The 22,249-nt window shown below is 42.9% G+C and overlaps 1 protein-coding gene across 2 annotated transcripts in view; it reads left to right on the top strand.

Moving 5' to 3' along the window:
- The window catches only part of TBC1D9 (TBC1 domain family member 9), a 114,902-nt gene that overhangs the window by 34,139 nt on the left and 58,514 nt on the right, over window positions 1-22,249 (top strand). For both annotated transcript variants that reach the window (XR_004350037.1, XM_032632816.1), the window contains exon 2: window positions 14,565-14,675. Coding sequence is in view for 1 of the 2 variants with exons in the window: in XM_032632816.1 (XP_032488707.1) it covers window positions 14,565-14,675 (111 nt within the window). In the remaining variant the exon portion in view is untranslated. The remainder of the gene's footprint in view (window positions 1-14,564; window positions 14,676-22,249) is intronic.

Consider the following 22,249-nt stretch of genomic DNA (forward strand, 5'->3'; position numbering starts at 1 on the left):
AGAATGCACTAGTTGCACTGGTGGAAACCCTGAGTGCTTGAAGCACACGCCTCTCCCAATCTTACAATCTTCACGCTTTGACAGAGCCATGGAAAGAATCTGTTTTCCTGATCTGTGTTCTAGATTTCAGAAGCCCTGGCCCTCAGCCAGCAAAGAAGTTCTGAAGCTGGAAGTGCTGTGCTGGGATGCCTAACACTGCCCAGTTCTCAACTGGGCCTTTGCCTCACTCAGCACCTTGTATCCAGTATCTTCCTTGACGTCCCTGAGTCCCTGGTTGTAGCTGACATGCTGCTGGGAAATTCGTTTGAGAGCTGTAAATGAGATGTTGTCACAACAGGAAAAGGGGAGTCATGTCTAAAAGGATAAGGGCTGGTGAATTAGCCATCAAGGAAGAATCACTGACATTCTAGAATCGTCTGTGTAATAGCTGTCAAACAGAAAGCCTGTGCATTTTGAAGAAGCATCTTAAATATCATTCGTTTACAACTGGAAAATATTTAAAACTTAGGCTATTTCTCCCTCTATTCCTCCCTCTTCTCTCTCCCTTCCCCCACCCCCCGCCCCAACCAATACAGGTGACAGGAAGAAAAGTTGGGGCAAAAATCTTCTGTCTGGATCTTCTGGATTCAGGGAACATATGGTGACTCTACAGAGTCAGGATGTTTAGGGTCGCATAAAAGAATCTGAGGGAGATAGATAGTGTGGAACTGTTCTGTGTTTTCAAAAACTGTGTTGGTTGAGAAACATTGGCATAAAAGGAGTCCTTGCCTGTGATTATCTTTTTAAAAAGTTTTAAAATACTGATTTTGATGTAATCCTATTCTTTTGTTGCATATTTTTTTTTTTTTTTTTTTTTTTTTGCGGTACGTGGGCCTCTCACTGCTGTGGCCCCTCCCGCCGCGGAGCACAGGCTCCGTAGGTGCAGGCCCAGCGGCCATGACTCACGGGCTCAGCCGCCCCGCGGCATGTGGGATCCTCCCAGACCAGGGCACGAACCCGTGTCCCCTGCATCGGCAGGCAGACTCTCAACCACTGCGCCACCAGGGAAGCCCTCTTTTGTTGCATATTGTGTTCATTAAATCCAAAGATAGAAATCAAAATTTGAGGGTTTTTTCTTTTTAAGAGCCTCCCCTACTCCAAACTCATTTTAAATGAGCATGCTGTAAATGAGCATAGTATAATATGTGTGTATGCAAATATATGTGTGTGCATACTATATGTCTGTATAGGTATGTATGCATGTACATTTATGTGTGCATGTGTCAGTTTTGCTTAGAGATTAAGAAGCTAGGTATAGAAGATGTAATTCAGGGTGAAAGAAACAAAGCATGACCTTCACTGCTTTCAGTTTCCCCATTCATTGATAAAACAATAATATAAAAGATAGTTCCCGGGCTTCCCTGGTGGCGCAGTGGTTGGGAGTCCGCCTGCCGATGCGGGGGGTGCGGGTTCGTGCCCCGGTCCGGAAAGATCCCACGTGCCGCGGAGCGGCTGGTCCCGTGAGCCATGGCCGCTGGGCCTGCGCGTCCGGAGCCTGTGCTCCGCAACGGGAGAGGCCACAACTGTGAGGCCCGCGTACCGCGAAAAAAAAAAAAAAGATAATTCCCCCTACCTTTCATCTTTCTTAATCAGTGTCTGCTTGAAGATATATGAGTCAGTGACATTGCTGGTATTGTATAGTTGGTTGCCATACTGCTCTCTATGTCTATTGTGTCTGGTTTATAGCATGAAAAAGAACAATTTCTTGGTAATGACTTAGAAGTCACTTGGCAAAAAAATGCCCCACCCCCAGTATATTGCTTTTATTATCGCCAGTGATCCTTTTTATTCTCTGCCATCCACTATTGATATTTTTCAGAGTAGTTTACAAGGACTTTCCAGGCCATCCCTGAACTATTTCTTAAGAAATCTTAATTGGGTTTAATATATTCCATAAGGGACTCACCTACATTTGCAGGTCATTAACGTATATTGAAAAACACATCAGGTCATAATACACAACTTGACGAAATAAGGGCATTACTTGCTACCGCACACCTGGCTTTGCAAAGTCAAACCATCTTTGGCAGATTTCCTGGTTTGGTTCCTCCCACTTGTTGGTGCCATGGTGTTCTTTTTATTTTCAGATCCTCCCAGCTTAGTTTTCTCTTTAAAGCTTTATCTGGACCTTAGGTGAAGATTGCTTTCACTTGATTCATCACAAACTGAAATGTCTCTGTGAAATAGCCCTTAGTCTTGTCCAGGTGACTTGAGGCTAAGCTAGAACCAGGATTCTTCTGAAGAGTGCATGCCAGTGGAGTTGGCTGCCCTCAAAGTGGTAGAGTCAAGACAAAACACCCAGTGATCAAGCCAGGCTGCTACTGTACCTCTCCCCTGTAAATAGCCTGATTGTTTTAATTACAGTTCTGTAGCCGCTGTTTTTATCTGTTCTGGAATATTTGGATGCAAGTCTGGAAAGCGTATTATTAAATTGCTGTTAATGCCTTGGCACTTTGTTATGTAACACTTGCCTTGCCATCGTACAGAAGAGAACATTTATTCAGAGTCCATCTTAGATGGAGCCAGGTGGGTAGTTAGGGTTTTAGTTGGACACTTTGGGTTACAAGGACCAGAGACTCAAGTTACCTCTGGTACCTAGGTTTCCTTGCGAGGATACATGCGACCTGGAACCGGGCCTGGGGAGCCTGTGACAGCTGTAAGAAGTGGCTCCCCGCCTTTCCCTTGGCACCCTATCACGGCCCACTGCTTTGCGCTCTGCGTTTCTGCTCTCTTCTCCTGAAGACGCCAGGCTTCCTCAGCCTCTGCTGTATATCTGTTCTTTAGCTCAGTGTTTCTGCCTCTGTGTCATCTGGCTTGCTTGCTGCCTTCCCTTCTCATGGAATCCTTTCAGCTTCCGCTTCTGTAGCTACTTGGCTTTCCTCTTCCTTTGTCTCAGCTCAGATTCCCTTGGGAGGGTGTGGTGGGCCAGCCTCATCTTCCACTTAGGCCCCTGTGTATCATAGTCCCGGGTGAAAGGCAGCCTCATTTTATACAGTGTGACCCCATGCGTGCATGCTAAGGGTGACCAGTTCTTAGGGTGGCTGGTGCCCATGACAGAAAATAGCAGGAGCTGACTGGTTACAGAGTCTCATCTGTTATGAAACCTTACTGGCAGGATCTTCATTATGATATTTTGTATTCCTTTAGTAGTTCTTTTGTTATTGCTTTATTATAATATATGCATCTTGTAAATAATTATGAATACAAAGTTTTATAAAGTATAGTTCTAACAGCATAACAATTACTTTTGAAAATATAGTTCTAACAGTTAAAAGAGTTCCTAATTTCTTCCCTATGGGGCCTCTCCCCATACGGATGTCATTCTCCAAAGGGAACCACTATTAACAGTTTGATGTACATCCTTCCAGACATTTCCAATGTAGGTATAAATACCTATTGCCTCTTTATTTGCCTTACTTATGTGTAGCTAAAGGCAACACTGTGGGTACTTAAAATATAATGAATATGCAGTTTTATGAATACTCAGTGATGTAAGTTGAGAAACTGATTTCATTCATTTAACTTTTATGGTTTTTATTTTGGGACTGTAAACTTCCTGACTTAAAGATAAGCTAGTTATTAAAAACACCCAATCACTACAACTGAGTTAAGCCCTGTGTGTATTAATATGTATCAATTTGTTGTATTGCTATGCTTTATATACTAAAGGGAAAAAAATGAACTTAAAAAAAAATTTCCGAAAGACAAAGGCCAGACCCCTCTCCATCGGAGAGTGTTTTAAGGATGCCATTCATTTAAACATTGACCCCTAACTGGCATGTTGCATCCTAGCAACAAGATTACTAACCTGTGGTTGGGAAGAGCAGCTTTAATGTAAACATAGTAACCATCTATTTACTTGATGGCTTACTTGATCTCTCTTTGAGTAAAGAAAGCCCAAAGTAGAAGGTTGGAAGTAATTGAGAAAACAACATTTTTTTTTACATCATAAAAATATTGAATGTATGCTTGAGAAACTTTTGGAAACAGAACAACACAAAAGAAAGTAAAATTGTTTTATCCACCAAATATGTTCATGTTTGTAATCTTTAATAATAATGTTATAATTCATAGCATAGACAATATTATACTTGTAATTTGACAGAGTGGGATCATACAGAACAAAAATTAGAGTTTTGTGGGGTTTTTTTCCACATAGCATACTAGATATGTTTTGCCATCTCATTAAATAATTATTCGAGGACATGAGTTTAAATGTCTAAATATCATTGATAGATGTACTATAATATATATAGATGTTCTAGGTCATTTCCTAGATGTAATTTTATTTTTTTTAATTTTTAAAAAAAATTTTATTTATTTTTGGCTGTGTTGGGTCTTCGTTGCTGCGCGCAGGCTTTCTCTAGTTGTGGCGAATGGGGGCTACTCTTTGTTTGATTGCCGGGCTTCTCACTGCGGTGGCTTCTCTTGTTGCGAAGCACGGGCTCTAGGCGCGCGGGCTTCCGTAGTTGCGGCACACAGGCTCAGTAGTTGTGTGCACGGCTTAGTTGCTCCACGGCATATGGGATCTTCCCAGACCAGGGATGGAACCTGTGTCCCCTGCATTGGCAGGCGGATTCTCAACCACTGAGCCACCAGGGAGGTCCTACCTAGATGTAATTTTAAATTCATAACTGTTTCTATTTCGTGATATTATTTCATTGTGGAGAAGGGGTTAGGTGAATTAGGAGAAGGGTGGGCAGTCGTCTTGGGACAGTAAGTGGCTCCTAAAAATTCTGCCCACCTGACAAAAGGAGTCGAGGAACATCTCGCTCAGGTTTCCTTGAGGTGGTGGGTGTCGCTTATCTGTTAGAAATAGTGGGCTTCTCACCAATGAATTGCTCCCACCAGCACCAAAAGAACTCCTGCGTCCTTGTCCTCGCTCTCATGGCTGACCTTGGCCGGCCTTGAGCCATCAGTTTCAGGTGTTCAGACTTGCCTCCACAAGCAAGATGAGAATCAATATACCATCCCATCGTATACATGGAAGCAGCTGTAAACATAATGAATATGCATCTACCTTCCTCTTCCTGGGTTGAGGGCTTGTTTGAGGACTTGGATCACAGAGGTGCCTGGGGTGCTTTTGAATAAATTCGGTCCATTGTCCTCATTGGTCTGTATCAGAGCAGACTTGAATCCCTGAAAAAAGTCTGAGAACAACAGCTTGCCTGTGGAGATGAAATCACCGGGGCACTGCCGGGGTCAGGGCTGGTCCCTGGGCATGTGGCCCATGCTGGTGCACAGGGACCTGCATTTAGAAGGGCCCCAGGCTTGGGTTAATGTTCTGCTGTGGCTGCCTAGGAATTCCTAAGAATTTTTAAGCAAGGGAACATGCATTTTCATTTTGCACAGGGCCCCAAAAATTATGTAGCCGGTCTTAACTGGGGTGTAAAGTAAGGTATTAAAGATATATAGATATATATATATATTTTTTTTTTTTTTTTTTTTTTTGGAGATACGTGGGCCTCTCACTGTTGTGGCCTCTCCCGTTGCGGAGCACAGGCTCCGGATGCGCAGGCTTAGCGGCCATGGCTCATGGGCCCAGCCGCTCCGTGACATGTGGGATCTTCCCGCACCGGGGCATGAACCCGTGTCCCCTGCATCGGCAAGTGGACTCTCAACCACTGCACCACCAGGGAAGCCCTAAAGAGATATTTTAATGGTTCCTTCTCAGACACAGAAGAGAAGGAAAAATCAATTCCACCTGCCCTCCCTTTCTGCGGGAGAAGAAGGTGCATGTGACTTTAAGAGACTGGCCTGCAGGGTGAAATGGAGCAGCTCCTGGAAGACTTGGCCTTCAAGGGTGCTTGGAAGATTTGAGCAGCACAGAACTAATTGGCTGCTTGACAAAGGCTCTGCAGGAGAAATGCTCTTCCGATTTCAGTTTTCTGCCCAGTCTGTTTAGTTATAAACCAGCCTGTGCTTTATCTTTTGTGATGGAAAATATGAACGTATATTTTGAGCCCTAACTTTCTGGGTACTTGTATAAGCATGAAATTCAAAGACCCTGTGATCCAGAATTAGTTTGAAATACTACAGAGGGGGGTGCCTCGCCACTCAGACCTTGTCATTCTACCCCCTCGAGCCTGCTTCCCTATCGGTAAGAAATGAGTCAAGGGTCTCTTCAGGGATCACCTAATAGGCTCGTTCAGATTCTCCACACTTTTATTTATTTTTATTATTTTTAAAAATTGAAATATAACTGATGTACAATATCATATTAGTTTCAGGCTGATTCGTCACCACACTTTTAAACCTAGGCCCCTCGAAATAAATATACAGCGAAAACCTCATGCCTTTCCCTATTCATGTATTCTTGCTTTCAACTGAGAAATGACTTTGTGGGATTTTATTTTAGTTTGCAGTGGCAGAGCAATAATTTTTTTCATTTCCCAAATAAAAAGTTACAGAATTGAACGTACTCTTTAAAACTATACGTGATTCTAGTAAACACAGTCCCATGAATATTGCTGCCCTCCAGCCACCCCTTCCCTAATTAGGTGCTATTTCAAGTGCTGGTTTGCAGCCTGTTTGTTTCAACTGTCTTGAGCTAAAGAATAGAAATTGAGATTAAGCATTTAGAAAACTAGAGCCATTTGTCTGTTGAATTAAATGATGAAAAATTGGAGGCTTGTATTTGCTTTGCCTCTTTTCATATTCTCTAGCTCTATTTTAGTGTTTCCTAGGCACTGTATTTTACAGACGTCTCAGTGGGCAACACACTGGAAACTAAAAACAAACTGATCCTTAACCACAGAAAGTTTAAGAACTATCCTAATTGACAGAATCAGCAATGTATTTCCTACACGAGCAGAATTCTCATTAATCCATCTTTCCACAAACAGAAACAAGGTGTGTGTGTGTGTGTGTGTGTGTACGCGCCCCCTGCCCTCTAGTAACTTGTCCTATTTCACGGCAACCGTGATGTGAGATACATCTGGCTGGACTAGGGTCCTAAGAGGCAGCTGTGAAGGTGAGAGGGAAGAGTTGTATGTGGCCTTTTTCAACCAATAATCATGGTTTGAACTGTGTTGAGAAACCATTTTTACCTAAATATGCGAGAGGGGTTGGAAAAGAAGCAATACTTGTGAAAACAAAAACACTCCCAGACTGTTCTAAGCTGAAAGTAGAATTCCAGTGTTGGGATTGGTCTCTCCCTTTTAGCCAGTAATACCCATGCTTGAGAAAGGCTGTTAGACTCTTTGAGGTTATGACACTGAGAAAACACATTGCTCCCATCTTGAGCTGCAGCTACCTCGCCCCTCAAACCTCCTCTGTCCTTTACCTCTTTAGGCGGCGACCAGCCATCGCCCAGATTTCTCTGCACACAACTGTGACTGGCCTGCAGTAGCCCAGGTGGGCCTTCACATTGGTGACATTACAAGCTCAGGTGCAGGTTTAGGTACGGAGCTGACCCTCACCCGGCAATGCCAGCCTTCCCCTTCGCAGCTGTGCACACATGCAGTTCCCTGATCTTTCCCCAGGTCCCCTGGCCAGTATGATGTGCAAACAGTGTTTACTGATCTGTGGGGGCAGGATGCGAGAGTTTAAATTGATTACTTCTTTGTGTTTTCTTGTGTTTTTTTGGCAACAACTGCTCATCTCTGGACTAGTTTCCAAAAGTAGGAGAATAGAAAGACTTACCCTTCCCCTAAATAGCTCTAGTTTTGGATCCAATTTCATTCCATATCAATCTCAATATTCATTAAAAAGAAATTAGAGAAGTTAATTTCCCATGGTAAATTTCAGTTTCAGATATGAGTTTGATCTGCATTACCTCCCACTCTCTGAGATGGGATTTTCTAGCCTTTTTCTCAAATCTTGGTCTCCTTTCATTGTCCGATTCTTAGGCCAGTTTAATTATTTATGGCCAGTTTGCTAGAACTTGTTATATTGGGTTCTGTGGGGCAGAGATGAATAAGCTCTGAAAATAATTCTTGGTTTCTCCCAACGTCCATCAGGTTGAAAACTTTGGGGCCCACTTTATAAATATTCAGCATGATGTGCGGGACATTATTCCAGGCTTTGGGAATTCCAAGGTCGATAAGGCTGTGCCTGCCTCAAGGAGCTCACAGCCTGGTGGGAAGAAACTAGTTTTTTTTCCAGTAGGAAACAATGTGATAATCATCTTAGTAATATGAAGTGCAAGATGGTTGGCAGATCACAGACAAGGGGACAGTTAATTGCCAGGAGATTTGGGGGTGGGGGGTTGAGAGGATGGGGAGAGTGTGGGAAGAAAGCAAAACAAATGCCTGCGGCTTCCCTGGTGGCACAGTGGTTAAGAATCCGCCTGCCAATGCAGGGGACACAGGTTCGAGCCCTGGTCCGGGAAGATCCCACATGCCACGGAGCAGCTAGAGCCCATGCGCCACAACTACTGAGCCTGTGCTCTAGAGACCGCGAGCCACAACTACTGAGCCCACGTGCCACAACTACTGAAGCCCGTGCGCCTAGAGCCCATGCTCTGCAACAAGAGAAGCCACCGCAATGAGAAGCCCGTGCACCGCCAGGAAGAGTAGCCCCCGCTCGCCTCAACTAGAGAAAGCCCTCGCCCAGCAACAAAGACCCAACGCAGCCAAAAATAATAAATAAATTAATAAATAAATAAAATAAAAATTTTTAAAAAGCACAGACTTTTTAAAAAAACAAACAAAAAAAATGCCTTGTGACCCTTGACCTGGATATTGAGGGAAATGGACGATTTCCAGAAAGAAAAAGAAAGAGGACATTCCAGATCAAGTAAAATAACTTGGGTGAAGGCTTGAAGGCTTTAAAAACAGACAAGCAAACAAGAAAGATTTATTCAGAGAAGTGTAAAAATTACGATGTGGATGGATTTTGTATATATACCCATTAGCAACTGCTTCTGGATGTTATTGTTTCAGTGCTTTCTGCCTATTATCATGTAGCTCACATAAGTCCTAAGACATACAGGCAGGGTACCAATGACAAAGAGGCAGCAGCAGGTAGAAGGACAAGGTGGGAGCCTGTGACCTACAGAAACCTTACATGGGAGAGAGGCAGAGGGGCTTGCAAATGCTGATCCCAAGGTCTTGCCTTTATATAGAACATACATAAAGAAGTAAATCCAAGTGTACTGCCCCTCTGGCTTTAGAAATATCAGTGTGTATTTGCTGAAGTGAATCGAAATCCAGTGTATATCTGAGTGAAAGCCTCTAAATAGTAAACTGAATTTCTGATCTGGAAGTTTCAGCAAATGTCAGCATAGTAGGAAAGGCAAATAATTCAGAATACAGAACTGGAATGGCCAATAAACAGGAAGAGATACCCAAACTCATTAATCGTCAGAAAAATGCGAATTTCAACAACAAATAGATATTGCTTCTCATCCTTGAGATTGGTGAAAAAAAAACACAACTGATAATACTAAGTGTTGGGGATATTATGGAGAAACGGATATTCTCTCACTTTCCTGGTACGGGTGTAAATTGGCACAATCACTTTGGAAAGCAGTTTTGTAATGACTATAATAAAGTCTCAACACACACCCTGTGACCCAACAATTCCATTCTAAAGAAAGTGCTCACATGCTTAAGGATCATGTACAGAGAATGATTGCAGTGCCTGTTATAGCAAAAAAAAAAAGAAAAGAAGAAGATAGACCCAAACACCCTTCCTTAGGAAAATGGATAAGTTACAGTATATTTAAACAGCGGACTATTACACAATATTTAAAAATGAATGAATCAGATTTGCAAGTATAACCTGGGCAGATTTTACAAACATTGGGTAAAAAAGATTGCAGAACAATATCTACTCTTTATCATTAATGTAAATTTAAAAATATACATCAGTGTTAAATCTATATTCATGTACATACATAGGGGGGTCAAAGTATAAGGGACTTGGATGGGAAGAATAAAAAACTGGAGGGTGGTGAATGGAGAGGGAAATAGAATTGAGGGGAGCACAGGGGGGACCTTTACCGTGTATGTTATATTTTCTTCTAAAAAAACAAAACAGATCTGAAGCAGATAAGGCCAAGTGTTAAAGTCAGAGTGGTGGGATATGTGTTTTGTAATTTTCAATACTTTTCTGTGGTTTTGAAATATTTCATTTAACAGTGGTACTCAGTACACATTAGCTGTGCCGCGTGGCTTGTGGGATCTTAGTTCCCTGACCAGGCATTGAACCCAGGCCACCACAGTGAAAGCACCAAGTCCTAACCACTGGACCGCCAGGGAATTCCCTAGCGGGCACTGCTGTAGCTTCCATATCAGGAGACAGCCCACTCCCCAGACCACTCCAGCATGGTCTTTGTAGGGCTCTATCTCTGACTGGCTACAAAGCTGAGGGAGTAGAAGGAGACCAAGTAAGCTTTAGGATCTTGTCCACTTTAACATTAAATTATCCCAAGATCATCAGTAGATGGATTGATCATTGCCATGGGCACATCCCTATGTGTCCCACACTCTTCTGATACATCCCTACCCCCAGAGGGGTGAGGGGCCGCCCAGGAGTGGAAATGACTCTGTCTGCATCACATACCCTTTAGCGCCCACAGCTGGTGGGAGGCCTAAATGTACCAATTCTGCAGGGTGTTTTCTGAATCTCCTTGAAAACAGCAGTTTAATGTTACAAGATGCCCCTGAGCTAATGTAATAGGTAGGTGCAGAGAAGAGTCATTTTGAGGACCGTAATTTGACTTAGTTATCTCAGGCTATCAAAGATTGTTTAACACCAGAAATAGCTGACTAGAACAGCTGCTAAAACAGTGCTTTGTGTGGGAAATGATGAAAAGTTCAGTATTTTGACAGCCACTTCAGAGGGATGAGTAAGTAATAAGACTTCTAAGAAAATCCTGATTGCTGCTTTTTTTGGGGGTGGTGGTGGCGGGGATTCTCTAGGCTAGATTTCAGATTTCCCATCTTCTAGTATTCAGTGTAGGCAGAGGGTATAGGAGGAGTATTTTCTCTTTTCCAGAGTCTCGACTCCTTGTCTCAATAGAGATTAGCCAGCAGCACAGTAATAACTTATTTTTAGGTTTTCTAAACATACCTAACTTGTCCTTTCATCAGACCTGTGTTCAGGGCTCACTGTGCTCCAAGCAAAGTGCGGGGTCTAGGGGTCCAAAGCAATCAGTCAGACCTGGCCATCATGGAGCTCCCAGTCTGGAAAGAGGAGAAGAAACGGAACAAGGCAAAATGTATGTGTAATTTTAGATAAATGCAGTGGGTATTACAGAAGCAGAACTCAGAGGGAGATCAGGGTTAGAAAGAGGTGGTGTGAGATAATTAGGAGTTTGTCGTTTGAGCTGGTGAGAAGTGGTCATTGACGGGCAAGCACAACATTCCAGGTGGAGGGAAAATCCTGGTCAGTGCTACAAAGTGAATGGAAGAATGTATTTATTGATTTGACCAGCTATGAGTCTCAATTCACGACATTACTTTCTGTTGGGATATCCAGAGCCCTAAGTTTTCAAAGGACTTTTACAAAATGTTTTTAATTGTACATGCACCTAATGTGAGTATCCCAGTATTATACTGTCTATAATTTACTTTCAAATATTTCAGCATGGAGCCTGTGGTAAATATGGATGAGCCTGTTAGCGTTCATCTAAATCTTCGTGGATGCGTGCTCAGGGTTGCTGAGCTAGCATGTAATCAGAAGTCCTCACTCCAGGGGACTCTCCTCAAAGCCACTCAGTTTTCTTTACCTCTGAGTAAAGAAGGTACTTCTTTACCGGACGTTTTGTTAATTAGGTTAATGGATGGTGGAGATGGATTATAGTTGGGGACATTTGTGGTGGTCAAGATGTGCAGATAGGGTTGGACCGTTTCAGAGGTCTTTGCTCCTTGGTGTTACAGAGTACAGAAGTCTAGTGAGACGTGAAAGATTGGGAAACTGAGGCTCGCAGAGGTTGGGTCTGGGAGTTGGCAGAGCCAGGACTAAAGAACTCCAGAACCCAGACTGCCTCTTGTCGGTTGCCCTACCCAGTGAGCTGCGCTCGCCCTTGGAAGAATCTATATCTACCCTGACACTCCTTTAGAGGCTCATTAAACCACAGAGGCTAATCCTTGACTGTGACTCCTTAATCCCGGGATGAAGTTTGTATGCCCTAGAAACAACGAATGTGATACTTCCAGTATTTTGATTCAAGAAGAGGGAAGTATTACCAACATTCGGTTGTTATGAGGGATGAATTTGTATTTCACATGTCTTTGTATTTCTAGTTAACACAGAGGGCAGTCCAGTTTAGCTAGCACTCTTCTGCTTTCCCTATTAATACACTCTACCATCTTCAGATAATTGAAGAGTAATTAGAGGTCTTTGCGGTAAATCCGAGTCACTGTAGAGAAAACAAAAATGCACACGTGTGTGGTAGTATATGGAAGACGACTCCTTGGAAAACTCTGCAGACTCTAAATATTTGATTTTTGATGTATTTCATACAGGCCAGAGCAAACAAATGAATTCATTTACCCTTTAGCGAAAGTTTGTTTTTCCTGGAGTATGCAGGTCAGCTTAATGGTCGCTGTGGTCTGCCGTGAACCCAAGTGGATTCCTGGCCTTAGACAAAGACCAAAAGGACAACTGTAGGGCTGCCCCATGTTAACCTGCCCTAGGCTTCTGGCTTGACCCCAGGTTCGGGAAGGCAAGTGCTATTACAACCACTTTACAAATGAGGAAATGAAAGCCACGAGAAGTTAAATGGCCTGTCCATGTGCCCCAGACCTGGTCATAACAGAGTCAGAGCCAGGACAGAGCTGTGGCAGAGCAAGGGAGGCTGGCGGCCTTTACCTCCCCCCACTCCCGGCCTCAGCTACCATCAGTTCCATACCAAAGCCATCCTTAATAACCATGCAATCTAAGTAAAAGTAAAATTAAAGAAAGGAAGGTCTTGGCATGTTCTAGAGAGGTTGCCTAGCCCCTCCTTCCAACCAGCCTCTTGCCCCCAAACCTTATTGTATTCAGTCTTTAAGAACAATCTTGTGGGACTTCCCTAGTGGTCCAGTAGTTGCCTCCGTGCTTCCACTTCAGGGGCGGGCATGGGTTGGATCCCTGGTCAGGGAACTAAGATCCCACGTGGCGCACGGCATGGCCAAAACAAAACAAAACAAAACAAAACAGCAACAACAAAAAATCTTGTAATCATCATATCATTTCCATTTTACATCATATGATTTTCCATTTTGTGAACACCAAGACATTGGAAAAAAATGTCCTAAGATTATTCAACTAGCCACAGTTCCTAACTGGTCCTTCTGAGTCCAAACCCTGCTCTATGCTGGGTTGCATCTGACTTTAGAGTAATTATGGGCATTTACTTTATGGAAATCTTTTAGATTCATCCTGCCAAGCAAGGAATCCTGTTTATTTGACTTTGTAGAATGTGTGTGTGTGTGTGTGTGTGTGTGTGTGTGTGTGTGTGTGTGTGTAATTTTAGAATAATATAGAAAATGTTCGGTGTCTAATCCCAGCTTGGTGCAGATAAAGGAGGCACACCTTCCTGGAGGGGGGATGTTGGCTGAAAGGTGGTTATAAGAGAATTTGCACTCCTGGCAAGAGAAGGCACTGCCTCTTCTTAAGTGAGCGTCAGTACACTGGACGTTTGTGTTTCTCACACATAAATTGCTAAGTTCGTTTGTTGATGTTCCAGCTTGCCTCAACTTGGATGATGTGAGTAAGTTTCCCCCAGGACCTGGCAAGATCACTGAGGTTGTCAATTGGAAGAACTCAACTTCGTGCTACCACAGTACCTTTCCTGACCCTCAGCCTAATTACTACATCTTTGCAGAGCTGAGTGTAGACCAGGCTTCAAGCATCTCTGCTTATAACAATTGATGTGACAAATGGCAAAGGACTGTGCCGTTGAGATGGAGAAATGCTTGTTTCACAGCCCTGTTCACTTCTAAATGCAGCCCTAAAATACTGCTTGGCCCTCGCCCCTACTGGATTATAAATGCCTTAGGGACTCTGTCTTATTCAACTTCGTGCCCACAGGGTTTGCCTTGAACATAGTACGCACTTATTGCTGAGCTGAACTGTACCTTCTCAATACAAAAGAAAAATGAGGCACACGAAAATAGTACATGGGGCAGCCTGGTACACAGACTCAGGTGTACGTCACTGATACCTGTGGCTTTGTCAAGTTCCTAAAATTAAGGATTTGTTTCTAGGATGCTAGAGGGGAGAAAATAATACACATTGGGTGTAATGTAGGTAAAGCAGAGACCCCAGGATATCAGTGCTTAATACCTTATTTCTTTTGTTTGGAACAGGCATTTATTAATACTACCGTGTGCCAGGGACTGAGCTAGGAGCTTTGCTGGTTTTGTTTCTGAAACCAGCACTCTTTTTTAGCTTGTGCAGTGTCTCTTGGAGGTGGGTGGAACGAGTAATGTAGAGTCACCATCATCACGTCTGAGAGGAAAGTTTTGTCCAGGTGGGATGCGGTGGGAGAGGGCTTGTTGGCAGGTGCCCCGGAAGGGGAGTGTCCACACTGCTGCCTCTGGGGATTTAGAGGAAACCCTTACTCATTTCTCCCCCTTTTCTGCCCTCAGGCCTCCTGGTGGGCACCCTTGATGTCGTGTTGGACTCCAGTGCCCGGGTTTCTCCTTACCGCATCCTGTACCAGACTCCAGATTCTTTGGTGTATTGGACCATCGCCTGTGGTAAGTGCAGTGTTTGGAAATATGGAAAAAAGTTATGATTAACAACTTTCTGTCAGAAGGGAAGGAACATTTAATTGTGAGATGCAATCACTTCGTATTTTAGGGTAAGTAACCCTAGCCATTTCGACAGATGAACCCTAAACCTCAGTGCTTAACACAATAAAGGTTTCTTTCTAACTCTGGTGAAGTCTTGTTTGGATCCTGTGGCCATCTCCATCTGCAGTAACACCCTCTAGAGCACAAAGGCTCCAAGGTCAACTTACAAGGAAAGTGTGGGAGGTGGAGGCACACCTGTGTTTCACTTGCTTGACCCGGAAGTGCCACCACTTCCACTCACACCCCATTGGCTAGAACTAGTCACATGGCCCCAGCCTGTCTTCAGGGAAGCTGGGAAATGATGGAGTCCTGGGTGGACTAAGTAATACTTACTTATCCCAGTGCAGTCCTTCCTACTGAGTAGGGATTGTTTATTTCTCCTGATGATAACCTGTAATAATGTGCTGGGATGGTGGTAAACAGTCATGCTGTTATCGGATCTCTCACAAGAACCGCCAGTCCAAAGTGGCTAAGATTTTTTTAGTTATTTGTTTGCATGTGGCTTTTCAAATAACCATAGGAAGAGCAAGGGCACTGAACACTTACCTTTTTTCTTTTCATTTTTTCGCCTCCACTTGATTTTTTTTTAATTAATAGATTTTATTCTTTAGAACAGTTTTAGATTTACAGGAAAGTTGAACAGAGAGTTTGGAAAGCAGTCAAATACCCTCCACATACATAGTTTCCCCTATGATTAAAACCTTAGGACGGAACATTTGTTCCAATGGATGAACCGATATGAATACATGGTTACTGGAGTCCTTCATTTATTTAGATTTCCTTAGTTTTTACCTGATGTCCTTTTTCTGTTCCAGGATCCCAGTCAGTGTACCATTTTATATTTAGTTGATGTATCTCTTTAATCTCCTCTTGGCTGTAGGAGTTACTCAGACTTTCCTTGTTTTCGATGACTCTGCGACTTCTGAAGGATCATGGTCAGGTATATTGTAGAATGTCCCTCTGCTGGAATTTGTCTGATGTTTTTCTCATGATTAGGCTGCGATGGTGTATTTTTATGAGGACGATCACAGAGATAAAGTGCTGTTTTCATCAGGTTATGTCAAGCAAGGGCACCTACTGTCCAGATGATTGATGACTGATGATGTTTTTGATCACCTGGCTGGAGTAGTGCTTTTCAGGTTTCTCCACTGTCAAGTTACTCTTTCTTTCCCCTTCCCATACTGTCCTCCTTGGAAGGAAGTCACCATGCACAGCCCACATTTACAGAGTGGGGAGTTTTATTCAATTATTTTTATCACCGTGGACTCATGAGTATTTACTTTATACTTTGGGCTACAATCCAATACAACTTTATTTTGTTGCTCAAATTATTCCAGCTTTGGCCATTGGGGCCTCTTTCAGTTGACTTTATTCAGTTTTTAAATTGATCTCTGCTTGGTAAGAAGTGTCATGCTGGGATCTAAAGATATAAAGATAATTAGATCCGGCCCCTGCTTTCGAGAATACAAGGAAATACTCAGTTCTAGCCCAGTGTGAGCAAGTACCATACAGTGCCATTGGATGGTGGGGCTTCCAACTAAAGACAGGAATCTTGGCCGGCCTTCTACAAGGGTAGGGGGAGTTATGTGGGTGTGAGTTTAGGCTGCTGGAAGGCTCTGGTGCCCTAGCAATGCACCCTCAAGGATTTAGTAACACCGAAATTCTAATATTGTAGTTGTATCCCTTTAAAGTTATTCTGGGTCAGATGCAAATAGCTCCATGAGAAACAATGAAATGAATCAGCATTTATGCATTCCACTGAATGAAGGAATGGCATCTGGAGTGGGCAGGGAGAAAACCACCCAGGAGTGAAGGGGATAAAGGAGAAAGGAAGAGAGAGGCTGGGACCCTGAGGAAGACACACTTATCAGTGTAACCCAACGTAAGACAGAGTTCCAGCCTTCTGTGCGGTTCATTCACAACAAAGGGAAACACCCAATGGCTACTGTAGAAGGGGAGGTGCCCTGTGGAAGTTGGTTGGGAAAATGTCACCTTTGGTTGGCGAACAATGTAGAATGGTGTTAAAATAGACAGGGGAGCCAGCAAGTGAAGAAAGAGAAAGGGGATTAGAAATCAGGCAGAACCGCCAACGCCCCTGGACTTAATGAGGATTTGACACTCTCACTCACCTTCCAGCACTTTCATCACTTTTGCCTGGAGGCTTTTGAGAACCTGTGCAGCCTGGAGGTCCTCAGAGCCCTTGGGTCTCCTGGGCCTTCCCAGATCAATGCACGTGTATGGGGCTATGACAAGCTGGTTTCTATCTGTGACTCTTTTTTTCCCACCCCCTCAGCCCATCCTTTTTTTCTCCCCTGTTACCTGACATCACTACTCCTCACTTTGTTTCCGGGGCTTTGCCATTCTACTGTCGACTTTAAAAAAGTACGCAACGTGAGTGTTGCGAGTTAAGTTTTATTGGGGGCAAAATGAGGACTATAGCCCGGGAGACAGCATTTCAGGTAGGTCTGAGAAACTGCTCCAAAGAGGCAGGGGGGAAGGTCAGTAAAGATGTGATTTTTGTGAAGGGGGAGTACATGCAATCAACACATATTTTTTTGAAGAAGGTTTCTGCCAGTCTTGTGAAGGTTATTGCCAGTCACAAGGAGCAGACATCACCATGAAGGATTTTAGTGCTTTTCTAGATATGAGGAGATGCAAGAATTGGGCTCATAAAATCGGCTCCTGAGAATATCTATCTGAAGACCTGTTCCGCCAGTTTTTCCCAGAGCACAGAGTGCCTGCTTTCTGATCTCCACCCTGAACTCCTTTCAGGGGGTGTTGAAAGTCAGCAGCTGCAGTAGCACAGGATTTAATACTCGTAGAGGTAGTTGGCAAGTGCCAGTGGCGAGTGCCAATTTGTAGAGGCTCTACAAGAGCCAAGCAGAGGCTCCTATGAAAGCTCCTGTGGGGAAGAGCCCAGAGTTACAAAGTCGAGTTATTCCTGAGTTATTTGCCAAGCCAAGGCTGAGGAACACTGGGTAGTAATTGCTGATGTCATAATTTATACCTCAAAGAGATGTACTTTTGTTTTCCCAGTAAGTGATGCCTATCACAAGTGTATGATCTCATTATAATAAACCCAGAGTGCTTTTAGCTTTTGTATATATATTGATTACACGCAGAGACAGCTCCAGACTTTCCTTGTAGAAGACACCACGGAAGTGACAACCATTGTGAAAGTCCCATTCACCCACTAATTGTTCCTTCTTATCAATTTCTCTCTGAAACCCAAGTGCCTGGCTCCCTTTCATGAGAAGATTTTAAGAGCAGAAGCTGCTACCTTAAAAAGGATTCTTTGATAGGCTGACCTTTCGGTTTGTAATTTTAAATGTTTTTTTGTAAACTACATAGTTGGTATTTGGTGGGACAGTATGGCAAGGGCTTTGTAATTTGCTCTAGTTTCATGAATCGTTGCTGTAAGAGAAGCTTCAGCAGAAAATTGGATGTCCAACTCACTGCCCTGTAGAATCCATAGCTTTGCAAAACCTTTGTTTTATGCCATGGGCCTTGTGAATCTTTGCTTTGTGTAAATTGAACTAAGGGCACATCTAGCATCAATGTCTTCACCTAGGCCACTTTCTGTACGAGAACAGTAGACTTAGTGGTAAATCCTAGTCGTACGATTGCCTTAGACTTGAGCCACACGAAGCCAGGCAGGACCTAGTTTTGCACCTAGTTTAACTTACCCCCAATATAGTAATCACCCAGCCCTTAACAGTATGAACCATACAGAAAGAAGAGGGGAACAAAAACCAAGAGTTCTTTGGTGAAACATTATTTTCAGATGCTTCTTTTTATTATCTTCTATCATCTGGATCCAGATTGGTTTGAAGAAATTGATTTTTATGTTTCTTTGGCACTGAGACCTTTAATTGGGAAGGAGAGCCAAATCCCTGCCTAAGTAATGACTCTTCCTTCTCACTGCTACCCAAAATGAAGCCATCGGTCTCTTTGGTGGATATTGCACTGTGCCATCAATTCCAGCCTACGGACTTGCATTTTCTTCAGTGGTTTGTGCGGTAAAGTATCAGTTTTGCCATTTCTTTCTTTTATTTTTTTTTAATTTTTAATTTAATTTAATTTATTTATTTTTGGCCGTGCCACACAGCCTGCGGGATCTTAGTTCCCCGACCAGGGATCGAACCCACGGCAATGAAAGCACTGAGTCCTAACCATTGGACTGCCAGGGAATTCCCTGCCATTTCTAAGAACATAAAGGAAGTAGTACCATAGGAATTGGTCCAGTCTGCTTTGTTGAGCTGCTTATACTCTGACAATTCTGCCTCTCTCCCACCAGTAATTGAGTATTTCACAGCTGTGCTCTCACGAGGGCACTAGACAGCTGCAGGCATTCCCCCAACAGCTGGTGTTTTGGCATTGGTACCCCAGAGGCAGGAGAGAGCCCAGTCCTTTGCACCCCTCGAGCTTCAAGGTACTTAAGTAGACAGCAACCTATTTGGCTCTCCCCATTAGAAGAACTGGAAGGTTCAAACAATAAGAAGGGTTATACAGCCTCATGAGAATATGGGCACATAGAAATGCAGGTAGTTCCAAGGACATTACTTAAAGGGCTCTGGGACAAAAGAGTTACGGTCGGAAAGATAGAGGGAAATGTTGACAGTTCCCTCTGGATACATCTGACCTTCCAACAGGACCGATAAAGGAAACGGGGTGGAGGGTGTGTGCTTGATGGACACCTCACTGATAACACAGCCCTGAATGGTACCTCGATTCCCCTGCCCATTGATTAATTTCCCTTTTCTTCACCATCTTAGAATCTCATCTGGGCCTAGATAGGCATTCATTTTCAGAACCGAAAGATAGATTAGCCACCGCCTTGTCCAACACTCAGACTGTGACAGGGTACAGGGGCAAAGTGAAGTGCCCAAGTTCCCATTACTAGTTATAGCCAGTCAGTGCAGGGCTGAGATCAAGTTCTCAGGCCTCCCCACTCCCAGCCCTGTCCTTTTTAAGCGGCACCATGCTGGCTTTTATGATTAAACATTCTTTTAGTTGGCAGCTGGTAAGACCATGAGTTTAATGAAAGGTTGCTAGTTTGTTCTGCTTCTGCTCTTTCTCTACACTAGATAGCGAAATGGTGGGTGATTGAGTTGCCTTCCACATGAGATATACCTAATGTAGAGGTTGGTCAGTGTTTTTTCATCCTTTCTTGGTCTGTGTACCTCAAGAGCTATTCTTGTATCCTTGGGAACACAGCAGCATAAAAAAAAAAAAGAACGTGCTTTTTTTCTTTAAGCAATCATGTTTATTGCAGGAAATTAGAAAATGTAGATAAGCAAAGAAAATAAAATATTAAAAAAACAATAATACCACATTATAAATCTTCACCTTCCAGACTTTATATATATGTGTGTGTGTCTATACAGATACATGTCTATACACATATATATATGTGTCTGTATATACACATATATGTATAGATTTTCTATGTCAAGAAATACATGTCTATAATGTCAATTTTAATAGGCAGATAATATTTTACTGTTTATAATGTAATTTATCTAACTTATGTGCTATATTTTTGGAAATCTAAGGTTTTTTTCCCCTAATGTTAACTGCATTTTGAAAAACCTTAGTGAATATCCTCTGAACAAAATATTTCCCCATTACTTTAATTATCACCTTAGGATAAATTTATAGAAGCAGATACGCTGAGTCAAAGAATATGCATGTGCGTGAGCCTTTTAGCGTCATTAGCCTGACTGCCCTCCAGAAAGATAGCCGTTTGCATTCTATCCATCAGGGTAGGAGAGGACCTTGGCATTTAAGTAAAGTGTACAAAATAACGACATCAACCACTAATTCTTACTGCCAAGGTTGGATGAGTTACCTGGGCCTCTCTTTTCTCAAAGTGATTATAAAGCTATGAGCATACTGTTATGACCTGTAAGAGATTATAAGCAGAGTTATGTAAGAAGCTTATAATAGTTACACAAGGATTGTTCAAGTAAAGGCCTGCTTTACTTCAATCATACATTCGCTTTTCAATCAAAACATAATAGTGTCAGGGGCCGGAGAGATTTGTGCTGAACATACGGTCTGGCAACAGTTCAGCAACTGGTTTCTTAGTGCTCTGACCTCAGAAGTTAGAAGTGTCTTCTGCGTCACATTTCAACACGAGATCTTTGCGTCCTGTCGCTTATGATGATAATAGCAAAGTAACTGTTTATTTAGTGCTTTGTACGTTCCAGACCTGTGCTAAGGACTTTACGTGTATTATCTTCCTTAATCTCTAGCACAAGCTGCTGTGGTAAGTGTTGTTACCTACGTGTTACAGATGAGGAATCTGGAGCGCAGAGAGGTTAAGTAACTTCTCTGTGCTCACAAAGATAGTACGTGGCACGGTAGGATTGGAACCCAGGTGTACTTTTTTGACATCAAAGTCTGTGGTCTGAGCCATTAGGTCATATTGTCTCCCTGATAATCAGGCCCCTTATTACTGCAGAGGATCTAACCTCTATGCGTACTTACCACACGTCTAAAATGTGTCAGGAGGGGCTAACTGTGCAGCGATTAAGAGTGTAGGTTACGGAGGCAGAAAACTCTGCATTTGATTTCATAGAAACATGGAAACCTCAGTTTCCTCATCTATAAAAGGAGTGTAATTGGACCTACTTGTAGGATCGCTGTGAGCTTGCGTGCCTATAGTGAAAGCATGGCGCTGGGCCTTGGTTAAACCAGCACGAATAAGTAATAGAAAACACTTCATTATCACTGTTTAACCTGTTTAAAATTGTAGCTTCAGTTGGATGTGGATTTTTAAAACACGAATCTCCCTTTTGTTTCTAAAACTGTTCAAATCACCACATTTGGGGGCGTTGTATCTCTTGCCCTCTCCAAATACAAGTTTGTCCTTTTTCTGGGTGTAGAGAGTACAGTGGTGGCTTTGTAAATCCTACAGGGACAGCAGGTGTCACTCCAGTGTATTGGGTACTGCCCTTGACTTTATTTAGTATTTACATTTCAAAGTTATCATCTTTGGGGCTAAGGTTGTATGTGGCTAAGGCCATAAAATAGATGGTTCCCTTTATTTAAGTAGCTTCAAGTACTATTCATTTGAGGACTGGATAGCTCTGGGATCCAAGCAGCCTATTCCAGTATGTGAAAATACTGGATTGGTTGCATTTTAATCTCTGGGAGGTTTAGTGGGTTTGTTTTGCTTTGTTTTGTTTTCTGCTGTGTCACAAGAGGTTATTATTTTTGCTTGTACACACAAATATATACCTACCTGTGTGCATACACACACTCTTGGTCGGTAGGAATTTACCATCTTAGATATTCTGGAATTCAGGTTTTTAAGTCAGTGCTGCAGTCCCAGGGCCAAATTGGATTATTATTAATCATGCATCACAAAAAAAATATCCACTGAATAGCTATCAGTGGGTCTGTAAGCCTTTGTTCTTAATCCTCAGAGGCCAGATACAGTAGAATCAATTTTGTGGGTCCGCTTTTAATGC

This window comes from Phocoena sinus, chromosome 5 (assembly GCF_008692025.1).
Source record: "Phocoena sinus isolate mPhoSin1 chromosome 5, mPhoSin1.pri, whole genome shotgun sequence".
NCBI classification, from domain to species: Eukaryota; Metazoa; Chordata; class Mammalia; order Artiodactyla; family Phocoenidae; genus Phocoena; species Phocoena sinus.